Source organism: Chiroxiphia lanceolata, chromosome 4 (assembly GCF_009829145.1).
Source record: "Chiroxiphia lanceolata isolate bChiLan1 chromosome 4, bChiLan1.pri, whole genome shotgun sequence".
NCBI classification, from domain to species: Eukaryota; Metazoa; Chordata; class Aves; order Passeriformes; family Pipridae; genus Chiroxiphia; species Chiroxiphia lanceolata.
In genome coordinates this window covers 38,163,627-38,177,462 of record NC_045640.1, presented here as the reverse complement: position 1 = coordinate 38,177,462, position 13,836 = coordinate 38,163,627, and the positions used below count along the sequence as shown (strand labels likewise).

Genomic DNA, 13,836 nt, shown 5'->3' with positions numbered 1-13,836 from the left:
AACGTGCAACCCAGGAGAGTTTTAGGAACCACAAAGTTAATATTAAGTTCACCATAGCTCATTGTAAATCTTACATATTCCCTACAACACCATCACCTCCTCCCCCCGTACGCCTCCGCAAATCCCTTGCCTTGTTCGCTCTTTATTCCTTGACGTAAAATTACCTGCTACATAATCACTCCGAGAAAAGCCCGCCGGCCTCTCTCGCCTGCCTCCGGCCTCTCTCCGGGAAGCCGCCCCCGCGGTCCTCCCCCGCTCCGGGCCCGCGCCTGGCACCGCCGCCGCCCGGGCTCCGGCGGCAAGAAAACCGCGCATCTCTGCTATTCCTGACCCGCCCGGGGTTTGCACCCTTGTCCATTTCCCGTTCGCAGTAGGTCTCCTGCATGGAGAACACCACCACAAGGAATTCCTACTCAGCTGAACTGCCGGTTTCTGTTCAACACTCACGGGGCTGAGCGATCCCTCCCTCTACCCCTCCTTTCACTCAGTCATTTGTTTAAAAATAAACTTAGGAGCCATCTTTATAATTTAGTTTACTTCCGAATATTTTAAATATTATGAAAAAAAAAGCCATAAACAACGCTGTTATTCAAAACATTTTGAGGTATAAAACATAAAAAGATTTGGATTTTCTTTTTTTTTCTTTTTCTTTTTTTTTTTTCTTTTGTTTTGTAAAAAACACACACAGTGGTTTATTGAGTACTTACAACGTTTACACCTTCAATATTAATTAGATTCCACTTTTCCCCTTACGGATGGAAGTGCACATACCCAGTAACTGTTGAAAACATCTTCAAATACCGAACGACCACAACAAAATTACAACACTAAATACCGAGTCAATCGAAACATTGGTGCAACTGCTTCTGTTGAAATATAGCTTTATAATCCCATGAATATTTATATCCAAAAGGCCAAGTATTAAAGATACACTTCACATACACACTAATGCCAGGGAGGGATTTTTTTTTCCTTTTCTATGGTTCTGTTTTCCCCATGTGTTTTATACAGAGCAAATAACATTCACGAAACATTTAGAGACATTACCCCTTACCAAGCTGGAGTTTCCTCTTCATATATGGAATGCTTTTTCCCTCTCCTTCAAATATCCACATTTTGGGGGGGGGTTGGGGGAAGAAATTGCACATAAATAAACTGGACGATTCCAAATACAAAGAGTCCTCAGAGAAGAGCTCACTACCGAGACTAAGAGGACGGCTCCTCCAGTCCTGTCGTGCTCACTGCTTGAGCTCCAAAGCCCAGACATGCTGCGGCCAGCCAGTCCTCCCTTTGGTTTTCTTATCGTTGCTGCTAACTGTGCTTTTCAAGATTTCGTTCTGGGGAGACAGGATGCGAGGGAAGAGAGAGAAACAGGAGGGGGAAAGCAGAGAAAAAAAAAGGTTAGATATATTCCTCTCCTTTCTAGTTCGCATCTGCCCTGTCTCGAGATCGAAAACTATGAGGAGACCTGAGCTGCTGTCGAGGCCTGTGGGCTGCAGCGGACATAGCGGGGCCCCCTCCATGGGATCTCACCGCGAACGAAGCAGCCGCCCGTGGGAGCGGCCCTGTGTCGTGCGCGGCTGCCCGTGTTCCCGGCGGAGGCCGATCCCCGCTCCGCGCCATCCCGCTGCCCTCCACGCCTGGAGCACGGTGAAGCGGGCTGGAGGCTGAGCGGCGCCAGTCGTTCACGGGGTGATGGGGATTACGATAAGGTCTCGGCTAAACCATACCCCCTCCCTGATTGCGTGGAGAAGATGGGCACTGGCACTTATCGAGGCAAAACATCGGATTCGCGACCAGCCCAAATCTGCGGGAATCAATCACACGCAAGCGTGCCATAGGGCCTACACGAAATCGGGCTTGCGCTGCCTAAACCGACTATCCCGTAAAAAATAAAAAAAGTTGAAGCGCCGAGCGCAGGGGCAGGAAAGCCTATTGCTGCGAACCTCGTACTTGCCGACGTTTTAAAGCCGTGCTGGCTTAGCAGATAATCATGCCTCCAGACTTTTATTTAAAGAGAGCGGAGGCTTGTCTCCTGCGGGATCACGGTTTGGGATCCGGGACAAGCAGCAGCCCGGGAAGTAACCTCCCCGGGGGGCCCTAATGTGTCAACGTTTTCCTCGCGGCTGCTCTTAGCCTCCAGTTCGGATTCGGACGCCGACGGCCGCCCGCGGCTGTGCGCTGTCCCACTTTTGGCCCGCAGTTACGGCCAGGGACGAGTGGGACCGAGGTGTATCCCATGGACATCTCCCGGCCACTCTGCTCAGCCAGGCGCCGGGAGCGCCGGGATAGGGTACCGGCGGGCAGCCGAGTAGCCTCGTCTCCGCGCCTCCCCTGACCCATCCCTCCCCGTCCCGTTCCGGAGCACTGACCAGCTCCTTCTTCCTCTTCTCTTCCTTCACGTCTGTCTTCTTGATCTCTGCCTTGAAGGCCTCCGCCTCCCCGTTCTGGTCGTCCTTCGCCAGCAGGTCCATGAGGTAGGCGATGTAGCTGGTGGCCAGACGGAGGGTTTTGATCTTGGAGAGCTTAGTGTCGGCGGGCACGTTGGGGATGCACTCCCTCAGCTCCGCGAAGGCACTGTTGATGCTCTGAGTCCTGCGCCGCTCCTTGCGGTTCGCCGTGCCCCTGCGTTTCACCGGCCGGGGCCCCCCGAGCCCTGGCGGGCCGTTCCCGGGCGGCACCCCCCCGTAATGGGAGTGGTCCATGCCCGGCGCCCCGTTGGCGTACTCGGGACTGTAGGACAGAGCCATGCTGTAGTCGGGGGGGGACATCTCCGGGTGACTGCTGATGAGCCAGCCGTGGAAGTAGGGGTTCTCCTCGTGGCCGCAGCGTGTGGCGGCGGCGGCAGCGGCGGCGGCGGCGGCAGCGAAAGGGTAACCCTCATGGTGCACCACCGGGTGGTGGGGGAAGCCGCCCACTAGACTCATCCCCGCTCCCTAGAGCACCCCACCCCTCCCCCCCAGGGCCCCAAAACAAAGGTTTCCCCTCCCCGCCCGCCCCCCACCCCCCGCCGCAGCGGCGGGAGATGCTGCCCGCCGCTCACCCCTCAGCACTGGCCTGCTGCCCGCTGCCTCTCCATAGGGCGCTGCTGCAAAGTCCCCGCGGGTGCCCGAGCGATCCCCCCTCCCCGGGCGCCGCCGCCGCCGCTCATGCGTTGTGCCTCCACCTCCTTCTCCTCCTTGCCCAGGGCCGGGTCTTCGAGGAAGCGCACACAGAAAAAATAATAATAAAAAGCTATGGAGAGATGTCGACCAAAACAAAATGGCTTGGCTTCCCAGCCCGGGATCTTCCTCGCCTCTTTCTTCCCTCCTCTCTCGCCAAGTCCGTCGCGACCCGGCCGGCTGGTACTTACACGCGGCCCCCCTCCATGCGCCCCCGGTTCGGGGCGGGCGGGCGGGCGGCGCTCCCCTCTGCCCTGCGCGGCGGCGGGGCCGTCAGTGCCTGGCGGGCACTCGCATCCCTGCCCTGCCCGCCGCGGGGGTCAGCGCCCCGGTGCTCCTCTGGGACATCCGCGCCACTCTGCCGGGCGCGGCGGCAGCAGGGCTCGGCGCGGCGCGGGGCACTGGCAGGGCTCCCCGGCCCAATCTCCATGTACAGCTACATGTTTAGGGCCGCTCGGGTTAATATATGTCGTCAGAAGCGGCGGCCGCCAATGGTCGCGGCGGGGGCGGGGCCCGCCGCCCTCCGCAATAAAACTTTTTGATGTTCGCTCTGCTAATTGCCGAGCTCCTCTTTTAGGATTGGCTGCCCCTCCGCATCCCTAATGTAATTAAAACAAGGGGGGGAAAATTATCATGGAGGCAGAGGTTAATGCAAGTGTTTAGCAGATGCCTTATAGTAAAATCTACATTAAAAAAGATATTAAAAAAAGCAATAACACCCCCCCCAAACTAATTAAAACTTAAATATCGGATAATCTCAAACCAGGTACAGTATGGATCCAAGGAATTTCTTGGCAAAAATCTATGTGAGCACTTGATAGGCTCTGAGGTTGCTTTGGCAAAGTGCTTTGTGCCGGTCCGGTAGAAGAACAAATAAAACCGGCTCCGGAGAGCGCACTCCATCGGTGCCCGGTTGTGACAGACATGCCCCAACAACGCTCCGGCTTATACTTGTATTGTTGGTTAATATACACAGCGAGATTGTTAGTTCCCGTGAGGAGGGGGTGAAGCTACTCTACCTCGACTGTCACCCGACGTGCGACCCGGGCTAGCACGGACTGGCTCCGGCTGCGCGGCTGCTGACTGACCGAGGGAGCGGAGCGTTCGGGGTTTGGCCAGGGACGGTATTTTCTTTCAGAAAGAATTGTTTTGAGACACTAACAATAAGTCTGACTTTAACCAATTCTTTTCCAGCATGCTGCCTGTGCCTATGCATCTCCACCAGTGTTCACCCGAGTGATTTAAGCGCCTGAAATGGGTTTCATGCCTCTTTAACTCTTATGATCGGTAAGTAACAGAGTATTTTTTACAGCATGTTCCCAACTAATTTTCTAGCTTTTACTAAAAAAAAAAATAAATAAATAGTTCGCCGCATTCCTGCTTCTGCAATAAAAAAAGACTTGCATTTGCAGAAAGCAGGTTTAGTTATCGAAAGGAGTAGTTAAATGTTTGTTTAACGGCCAGGCCAGGAGGAAATGTCTCGTAGTTATTTAGGTGCTTTACTTCGGTAAGTTTGAAGACATTACAAAAGAAAAATGGATCTCAAGCTGCAACTCATGGATAACTAGGAGTCGAAGAGAATTGTTGTCATCTTCAGATGGAACCGAGCATTACTAAATAGCTGCGAAATACCAAATACCCAGCCTTAGCTGCGCTGGCTGACGTCTAGGCTGCTTCGGTGTATATTACAATGCAATTTTACAATATAGGCAGTGTGGAAAACTGTGTCAACAGGAGCTGAGAAGTCATAAATTAAAGAAAGAGAAAGATAGAGATGGAGGAGTCTGTGAAAGGAAGCAGCAAGAGCTGCAAGTCCAATTTCTGCAGCAACTCGGTGTGCTCTGCGGTCCCACTGCAGAGTCGGTGAGAAAAACCGCGGGGGGAAGCGCTGGGTGCTGGGAAGAGGGCGAAAATCAGCTCAATGCCCGGGTAGAGGAGGCAAACTGAGCCCGGGCGGTCTCGGCGCGAAGAGAGGCTGCCGACGGGCTGACCGTCGGGGTGCCGCCGGGACACAGGGGCTTGTTGGGGCCCGGGGACTTTGCGGGTGAGTCTGCGGGCTCTCGGCTGGAAATGCCCTGCAGGCAGTGGGCAGTCTCCGCGGACGAGACCGTCCGCCAAGGAGCAGCCTGCTGCAGTACGGGGGAGCTAGATTCGTCGGGGAAATACCGAAGGCGAAGCGCGGCGCCGGCCCCGCGGTTCTACAGGACGGGGAGTGCAGAGCTGGACTTGCACAGTGAGGAGACGCAGGCGTACATTTTATAAGCATATACACATATGCGTGAGCGTCTGGGTGTAAACTGAGTACGAAAGTGAAAAACTAGTCCAGATGTAGAATTGATGTATACACACATATACGTACACACACATACTTGTAACCGACTGATGCATATCTGTATTTATATACGCACACGCACATATGTATATCCTAAGGAAATAACGTGTCTGCAGGGCGGATTTTTAAATTTAAGGAAGGACCTGGGCAGACCGTGCAGGCGGAGCAGAGCCCCGGAGCGGCCAGGCAGCGTGCCTCTGCTTCTCGGGATGCGATATCTGCAGAGCTCAGCCTGAAAATCCGCCCAGATCCTGCAGCGGTTCTCCGGTTTTATTTTGCTGCAATATTTACTTGATGCGAAGAAGAAGCGGGCATTGTCAAGGCCTGAAAGTTATATTGGCTTGCAGACGGGATTGTCTTTCTTTGCACTCTCTCTGTTTGTGTAGGAGCTTTCCAATATACTGCAGGCTGGACTGCAACTGTGACAGTCTCTGTGGCAGGCCACTACGATCATTCCGATAACATCTTCCATGATGAAGGAAACGGAAAACATGAGACAGAGAAAAAGTAATAAAATGTACAGGAGATATCGATCAGAACACCAGTCTCCAAAGCTAGCATCATTATTGCTTAATTAACTTTGGAGAAAGAGGGTCTCTAGATAAAGCACCCAACAGGATCTTATATTTTCCTCCTATCCTATCAGTTGTTTATGAGTTTTATAAATCGAGTTTTAGAGCAATTTAACTCTTGTGTCCTCCCTCAGCTTTTCACTACTCAGGATGCCCGATCATGGGTTGCAGCCTTTTCTGTTTGATCCACGCATTGAAAGCCGCTTCAGCACAAAGTACCTTTCCCAATACTATGCTCACAGTCCTCTAAAAAGCATTAGTATCTTGCCGGTCTTCCATTTTTTGATTTGAATATATTTTTTCTCGTGCACAGATCACATGGATAAAAAACCCCAACCAACTAAGGGGAAAAAAAAAGAAAAAAAAAAGAAAAAGAAAAGAAAAAGAAACCCTAGTCTTATGTCACTTTATTTCCCTGCCAAAATGGTTGCATGTTAGATGGCGATTTATCTGAACTCTGCTGGCAGACAGGACTTTCCTAACTTGCTATAATAAAGAAATTTTGGTGGTGACTGTGCTGAGGCTGGTTTTCTCTTCCTCTTCCCGCTTTTTAAAGTTTATTTTATTTTGTAGGGGGTGGGGGGGACTGTATCTTTGCTTTTGCCTTGCCTTTGTTGCCTCTCCAGCAGGACAGCTCTCCCCGGGCTGAGCGGGAGGATGGGGCTGCCCTTGCCCCCCGATGGGTGCGCCGCGGCGCCCGGGGAGTGGGCAGCAGGAGCCCGAGGAGTGGGGCAGCGGCGGGGGGTGGCTGGCAGGGCGTCCGCTCAGCGCCGCCGGGGCCACCCGCTGCCCTGCCCCGGCACTCAGTCGCCGCCGGTCCGCTTATCGTCAGGTCACTTCTCTCCTCCGGGCCAAAAGTAGGATGGGAGTTGGGATAACAGAACAATAGAGCTGTGCACCCCCCCTCCGGTCTTATGTGAATTAAACTAAATTGCAAATTAAGCTAATTTCTCCGAATCAGTCGGGAAAAAACGCATGGAAACGGGGACGAGGTACCTACGCTGGGTGGTCGGAAACCCACATCTGCTGGGGACGCCTGTGCTGGCTGGCTGGGAGCGCCGCAGCCACCCCGCGACAAGCCCTTTGAGGAGCAGGCCGGGGGCAGAGAAGTGCCTCGCCGAGGGTTGGGAAGTGAGCCTCCCGTTCATTTACTTCTTTACCGCACCTTCCTTTTGAGGAGGGTACGATGCCGGTGGGGCGAGTTTGGGGGACTGGACGCCATCCGGGACAGGGCAGCGGCGGGAGCGGCGGCCCCGCGTCATCATTGCGGTACCCGGTACCGACCGCAGACCCGCCCGTCCCTGCTCCGTGCAGCAGCGCCGGGATCTCCCTTCGTAGTTTTCATTAAAGCAAAGAAACAGTCAGACAGACTGAAGCATCCCAAGGGCAGGCACCCCGTCCTTTGCTTTTGAGGTGCTGTCCTAGGCGGGTAACCCCCTCGACGGCTCTCCTCCCCTTAGCTCCCAAAGCACTGCGGTGCCGGTTCCCTCTCCTGCCTCCCAGCTGCCTACCACATCGCTCAAACACCCGGTGCACGGCTTCAAAAGCCGAGACGCGTTTGAATTTATAGAGTGCGTGATGTCATTGACCCGGGACCAAACGTGTTAGAAAGGGGTATCGTTCTCGGATGGATTTGGGGACGCTGGAGCAGCCCGTGACCCAGGGCTGCAACGCATCCTGTCCCTGGGCCATTGCTTAGGAGTTCGCGAGAAGACCTAAACCCGGAAGAAAATGGATTTTGTAAAAGAGGCACGGAGAAATATCATTTGAAGGTCAACATGTCAGTGAGGGTTAATGAAAAGGACTTGTGCCTAATGGGCCTGCTTGCACCCTCTCTTGCGCTCACACAACCTGGATTTCAACGTCCAGGGCAGAGGGCGGGATCGGGCCCAGCAGGCCCGAATTAATTGCTGCTGTTGGAGATAGAGGAACACTGGTTTACGTTACTAATATCGGTGATGAACGCCCACATATTACAGGCATGGTAATCTCGCAGCCGTTTTGTATACAGAAAAAAAAAAAAAAGAAAGGAAAAAAAAAAGGAAAAAGACCAGGGACGAGAAAAACCCAAGATACTGACCATTTCGTAAGTCTCAATGAAGTCGCAATGACTGGCGGTAAGCACGGGACCCTACGCGCTTAACCACTGCATGTGCAAGCAATTATTCGAGGATTGCTTATATTTGTGACTGAGGATCCAGAGTTGCATTTAGACCCTAGACAGGAATCACAGAAAAAAACCGAAAAACGGTACAAACTCCAAACGAGACTCTTTCTTTGTCAGAAGAACGGTAATAAAGACCTTACAAAATTCTGCAGTGAACGCAGTGTGTCTCTATTTATTGGAATTGTTATATAGATATCTCCTATGCATGCGCATGTATAAACACGCACATGTATACAGAGAAACATACTGTTTTTCCGTGTAATATTATTTGCATTCCCGGAAAAGAGCGTCTTAAGATGCTCTTGAGCTTGACTCTGAGGAAATAGCTCACGAATAGAATTGACTTAATTAATGAATATTTTGTCCTCCATTATCTGAAGTTCTGACATTGGAGGAAGAAAAAGGTTAGGTTGGCATCACTGTGGGTTTAGGCTAACCAAAATCAACACTTTTATTATCATTTTTCATGTAAAGTCTCCATTTAAAGACGCTGGGGTTTAAGAAGCATTCATAGATCAAAAGTAACCTCGCTCGGTTTAAAAAAAAAAAGAAAATCCCTCTGGAGCAGTGAAAATTAACTGCAATTTGGTCCTAACTACAAGCCCCAAAATGTCGGTGTCGTCCTGCCGGTGCCCCCCGCGCCGTGTACCTGCTGCACTGCACCCTGCTCCTGCTTGCCCGGGACTGGCTTCAGGACAGGAGCTAGTCTGAAAACTCAACGACTGAGTTCTGCAAATGTCGGCTGCACACTTGGTGGAAGCATCAGCTCGTACCGCAATTCCTATATGCGTATCTCGGTGTAATTGATCTGGCCGAGTGAGGTCTTTTTGGTAATTTGGATACACCAAGTCTCCAGTTAATGACATATAATCAGCCTTTAGGTCGCTTGGTCATTCTCTTATTACAAACCCCTCCTGCTCTCTCTGATCTCCTTTCAAACTAAATTTCACACAAACAAATAAAGCAAGACAGGGACAAGTCCTTAAAATGCAAGGGAGAAATACTGGAGAATTGCTCGTGGGGAACTATAAACACTTTTTAAAAGAAAAAAACCGAAAAGATAGGACAGAACATCTTATCGAGAAAGAAAGCATTGTATACAAAACACGGAGGGAAAACCGGTCTGGCTTCTGTTAAAAGTGACATAAAATTAAAATAAAATAATTACAAACAGAAATGGCATTACATAAACAGAAGACCGGAGACTTTACAAGAAACGTGCGGCCGCGTACTGTAATTTGTTCGTACAGATGATACAACCTATCTGTGGATACGTAAAATGTTTATTTGCTTCACTGTAGCCGGAATTTTTTTTTTTTTTACTATTTTTTTCAGGAAAGTTAAGAAACCGGAAAATGGAGAACTGAGTGTCATGTACCTCCCCAGACCTGCTGGAAAACGGAGCCGCGGCCAAAACCTGGGGGTGTAAATGCGACAACAAAAATAAATATTTTACATCACCGTGCAGAACTTATTTTACTAAGTCAACACTTTGTTTTTCTGCTTTTCACTATTTCTTTCCTCTGGGGAGAGACAATGCTCACTTTTTATTAGGTATACCCTAAAAGTTTATTTTGATCCCCGTCCAGGTGTATATACACACATACGTATATACATACCTATATATATACACACACATATACAAGATGAACAGGCTGACGGTGATGTGTGAGCAGAAGCTGGTGCGATGGCCAGGGAGAGGGGCAAGCAGACATGCTCTAGGTAAGATGCCAGGGTCTTGCAGGTTACAGGCAGTTCATTGAGAAAACAAGCCCGGTTTTTCCCAACTAAAGTTGATTTATAAAATCGAGAGCGGGGAGATCTCAATGTCGTTCAAGTGTTAGCACTAGGAGAAAGCAGTCTGCAGAAGAGGACTGTGATCCACACTCCCTCATAGGCATTAGCGCCTTTCAAAATATTATCAACATGAGTTTTACAAGAGGTCTCTCTCATTTGTGTGTAATACTGGGCTCAGACAGGCGCTAATTGAGTACGTAGCGTGTGTGAGATTGAGAGAATGAGTGTCGGGGCAGGCTCACACAGTGACAGAAATCGGAACGATGGACATATGGAAGGGAGTGCCACAGGCCCCTGCGCAGTGCGTGTTGGTGTGAAAAATATCGTTTCTTGTTCAATACGTTCCCGGTCTTTTCAGCATTTCCAAGGATCTTTTTTTTTTTTTTTTTTTCCTGCCCGCCCTTTGCTGCTGTGTTCAAGCATCAGCCCGTAGCCATCCGGCGATCCGACCCAGTGCATCAAAGGGCATCGGGGGACAGAGCCCCGACTCCGATGTCCCCGTGGAGCGCACTCTCGGGGGCACGGTCAGCCCCCTCCGGGAAACACCAGGGATGCTCAGCCTTGCCCCGGCACTGCCCCTCCCACCGGCTGGTGGTCGAAGTGCTGAATGCTGGCGGGGAGGCGGCGGGCTGGCCCCGCTGCCCAGCGCACCTCCCGGGGAAGGGTGGCTCCGGCGGCGCCCTGCGGGCTATGCCGCGCCCGGGAGGAGCCCCGCGGCGATGAGGGTGGCTGGAAAGGGTTAAGCGCTTCCCCTCCTCTCGCTAGAGCCCCCTGAATGCCACTGCTTTCCTCTAGAGGTCTCATTAGGGAAACCCTAACTGCTATTTTCAACGTTTCCTCAATCAAGCGCCTTTAAATAGAGCTCCACAAACAAATTGGCGGCAAAAAGCGCAGATCTTGTCACGGGCGTCGTCGATCCAATATTTCACTCTTGTTTGCTTTGTAATTACAGCCTGGCTTGTGGCTACCGGCACACCGGGGCGAGCTCCCCTTGGCCTCCCGGGCTCTGCCGTACAGCCCCGCAGACACCTTTCCCGGGGCACGGGGTTGAGCGGGACCGCCCACAGGAGCCACTGAGCGAGCGATCTTCGGTCAAAATCAAAAAATCATACTGAAAAGCAGAATCTCCCTGTCCAAATGCTGAGTTGTGTTTTGTCTGGGTGTTTTGTTTTTGTTTTTCTTTTTTCCCCCAGCAGCTGCTCTGAAGACACGAGCTTTCCAGCAGAAGAGATTTCCCCCGAGCGCCGCCTTGCCCTCCATGCCTATCTGTCCCCACAAAAGGCAGTCCGAGCGGTTGGTTTGCTCTGCAGGCTTCGCTCCCCCTCTCTCTGTTAAAACGCTCTTATGGTTTGTTCTATTTTCCACAGCCTCTCATTCTTGTTTGAACAAAGATGCTTTAAATCTTCGTCAGGAAGAATAAAAGTCAAAACTGTTTGGACGGGTTCCTACAGACTTGCGGGCTGGTGCGGGTCCACCTCGGTCCCTGCACAGCGACCCCTCTGCGCACATTAGGGCTCGAGAAGCCTCCTTAACTGCGGCTCGGGACAGCAGTATCAACACAAATAGGAGCTAATTCGATTATGCCTGAAATCCGGGATGTAACAGAGGGGAATTTGGCGTTTATGAACTAAGTTGCTGTATTTGCTTTGCTATAAACCATCGAGAATATTTTATGATAGAAGGGAACAGTACAACACAAAAGGGAAATATGACAATAAATCTATTTTTATGGATTCTCTTTAGCAGCAAAACACAAAGATTCAACGGTTTTATGACTCAGCTATTTTGTAGGTACATCTAAAGACACCTACACAGAAAAGAAGACCACATATTCCCCCTTCCAGCCCCTCTGGATGGCGGAAATCCAACTCTGTCCCCCTCAGTTCAGTGATAAAATTCCCTGTGACTTCCAGGGAAGCAAGGCTGGCACAAGAGTTCACATCTGACCACTGCAGGGATATCAGAGATACGCTTCGATTATTTATGGTGCCGCTGGCACTACCCTTTCATAGTTTACTGATACACAAATTTTTCAGTCAGAAGCAATGCTCCACCTTCCATATCATAACAAGCTCATTAGGGTGTTTTCTTTCTAGGTACTCCAATACTATTGAGATTTGAGATAATTTATGCATCCATAGAGATAAAATACTTTAATTTCATAGGGACAATTTTTTTTTTTTTAGAGAAATGATTCACATGGTAGCATGAAGATAGGTAGTTCAGGGGAAGGATTTCCAAGTGGTAAAGGGGCTAATACTCCTTGAAGTAAGTGCAGGTTCTGCATATAAATCCCTCCAAAGATTTAAATCCTGGATGCTTTTTCAGAGTCGTATTCCACTGTAAAAAACATTTATACATCCTCATATTATTTCATACAATGCAAGCATGTTTGCATCTATGGTGCTAGGCACATTTTTTTATCTATTTCCACACTTCTTTTCTGTTCTTTCTTATGACCAAGTCCTGATATTGCTTACCCTGAGCACCCAAATCCAGGTTTAGGTCGCCCAGAGAGCAGGGAATAGCTGGTAGGTTTGGTGGTCTGCTGCTGGGCTGCAGTGATTTGGAAGTGGAGATTTTGAAACACTTGCTTCACTTATCTCACAGTGCAGAGCTTTTCCTATCTCAGCACACACACATGCATGCCGCATGGTGCTTTCAGAGACTGGTCACTTGGAAGTCTAGCAGCTATGAAAGCAGAATGCAGATGCAGTGTATGCAGTTAAACATATTCTTTTAAAATAAGTCCCTTTAGTTAATTTTTTTTCTCATGTGCTGCTAAATGAAAATCACACTGCTTTTTTCCTATGCCTTTTTTTTTTTTTTTCAGTAGAGCAGGCAAGTGGATTCAAGGCCCTGATTTTTTTAAGAAATGTTGTAGAATGATCAGTTCAGATATCTCAATCCTAATCACGTGTGGAATAACACCTACAAAACACATCTGTGGGAAAAAGAAAGATCACAAAAACTTGAAAACCGGACCTTATCAGTACAAGTTGAGCTGCTTAAAACAACTGCTCATCAGAGTGGCACCTATTTCTATGACTTGAATTTTTGCATGTGCCTACTTTTGGTGGAAAAAAATTGTACATAGTCAAGCTGGCTCATATACCACTGCCAGTCTTGCACAGGGAGGCAGAGTACAGTGCAGGCTGGTTTTACTGTTTCTCACGGGGCAAAGTAGCCTGGACGGAGCTCCATTCTGTTGCACTAAAGGACCGCAAGCACTTTTTTGCAGTCACTTCAAGGACTTTTCCACTACACTGCAGTCTGCTATACAGACAGAGTAGTAGGAAAAGTGAATACTGCACACATCTTTGCTTACCTGGAGGCCAGGGTATGTCCTCCATACCCAGGAATCCACAAGGGGCTTCTAATTCCATTTGTGTACTATTCATAAAGATATGTCCTAGCTTGTAAAAACTGTACATGCCCATTTTTTTTGTGATATGTGCATTGCACACATCTGGGCTGCATGTGTGGAAAAGTAAAGACACACACTACGAACAATTTTACATGTGCAGTTTTCCAAGTGTGGATCTACGGGTCTGTAATACGGCACATCTACAGTGCAGAAAATGACATTCTTCTGCAAAGGAGGGCACTTAAAGTGGCTTTCAAAGAAAAAAAAATGCAGTATTGTTCTTGGTAGCACAGTTAGTAGCAGTTTATTTCTCCTCGTGGCTCCTGAATTTTTCTGTAAACCCACCATGATGGAGTGTTATTCCTAAACAGCAACATGCACACAGCAATCAAAATATTTCAGATATTCATTTCTGTAGGCTGATGTTATTAAAATTAAAA

The 13,836-nt window shown here is 49.7% G+C and overlaps 1 protein-coding gene and 1 long non-coding RNA gene across 3 annotated transcripts; one reads left to right on the top strand and one right to left on the bottom strand.

Moving 5' to 3' along the window:
• Positions 1–633: 633 nt before the first annotated feature.
• Positions 634–2,938, bottom strand: HAND2 (heart and neural crest derivatives expressed 2). Its single transcript, XM_032687014.1, has 2 exons — positions 2,373–2,938; positions 634–1,337 (listed from the first exon to the last, which is right to left on the bottom strand). Exons 1-2 carry the CDS (start codon positions 2,925–2,927, stop codon positions 1,239–1,241), a joined length of 654 nt encoding a protein of 217 aa, XP_032542905.1. The 5' UTR covers positions 2,928–2,938; the 3' UTR covers positions 634–1,238.
• LOC116786445 lies at positions 2,364–9,687 on the top strand. Of its 2 annotated transcripts, none has more exons than XR_004356935.1 (3): positions 2,364–2,477; positions 4,356–4,448; positions 9,568–9,687. It is a non-coding gene; the product is annotated as an uncharacterized LOC116786445 (long non-coding RNA). The 2 variants fall into 2 exon arrangements; XR_004356934.1 differs by lacking the exon at positions 2,364–2,477 and adding an exon at positions 3,739–3,927.
• Positions 9,688–13,836: the final 4,149 nt, after the last annotated feature.

Excerpts from the sequence above, each read along its gene's own strand:
- HAND2 (XM_032687014.1), bottom strand. The coding sequence starts at position 2,927 with ATGAGTCTAGTGGGCGGCTTCCCCCACCACCCGGTGGTGCACCATGAG. Across the intron at positions 1,338-2,372 it reads AGAAGAGGAAGAAGGAGCTG|AACGAAATCTTGAAAAGCAC; the intron begins GTCAGTGCTCCG and ends CTGTCTCCCCAG.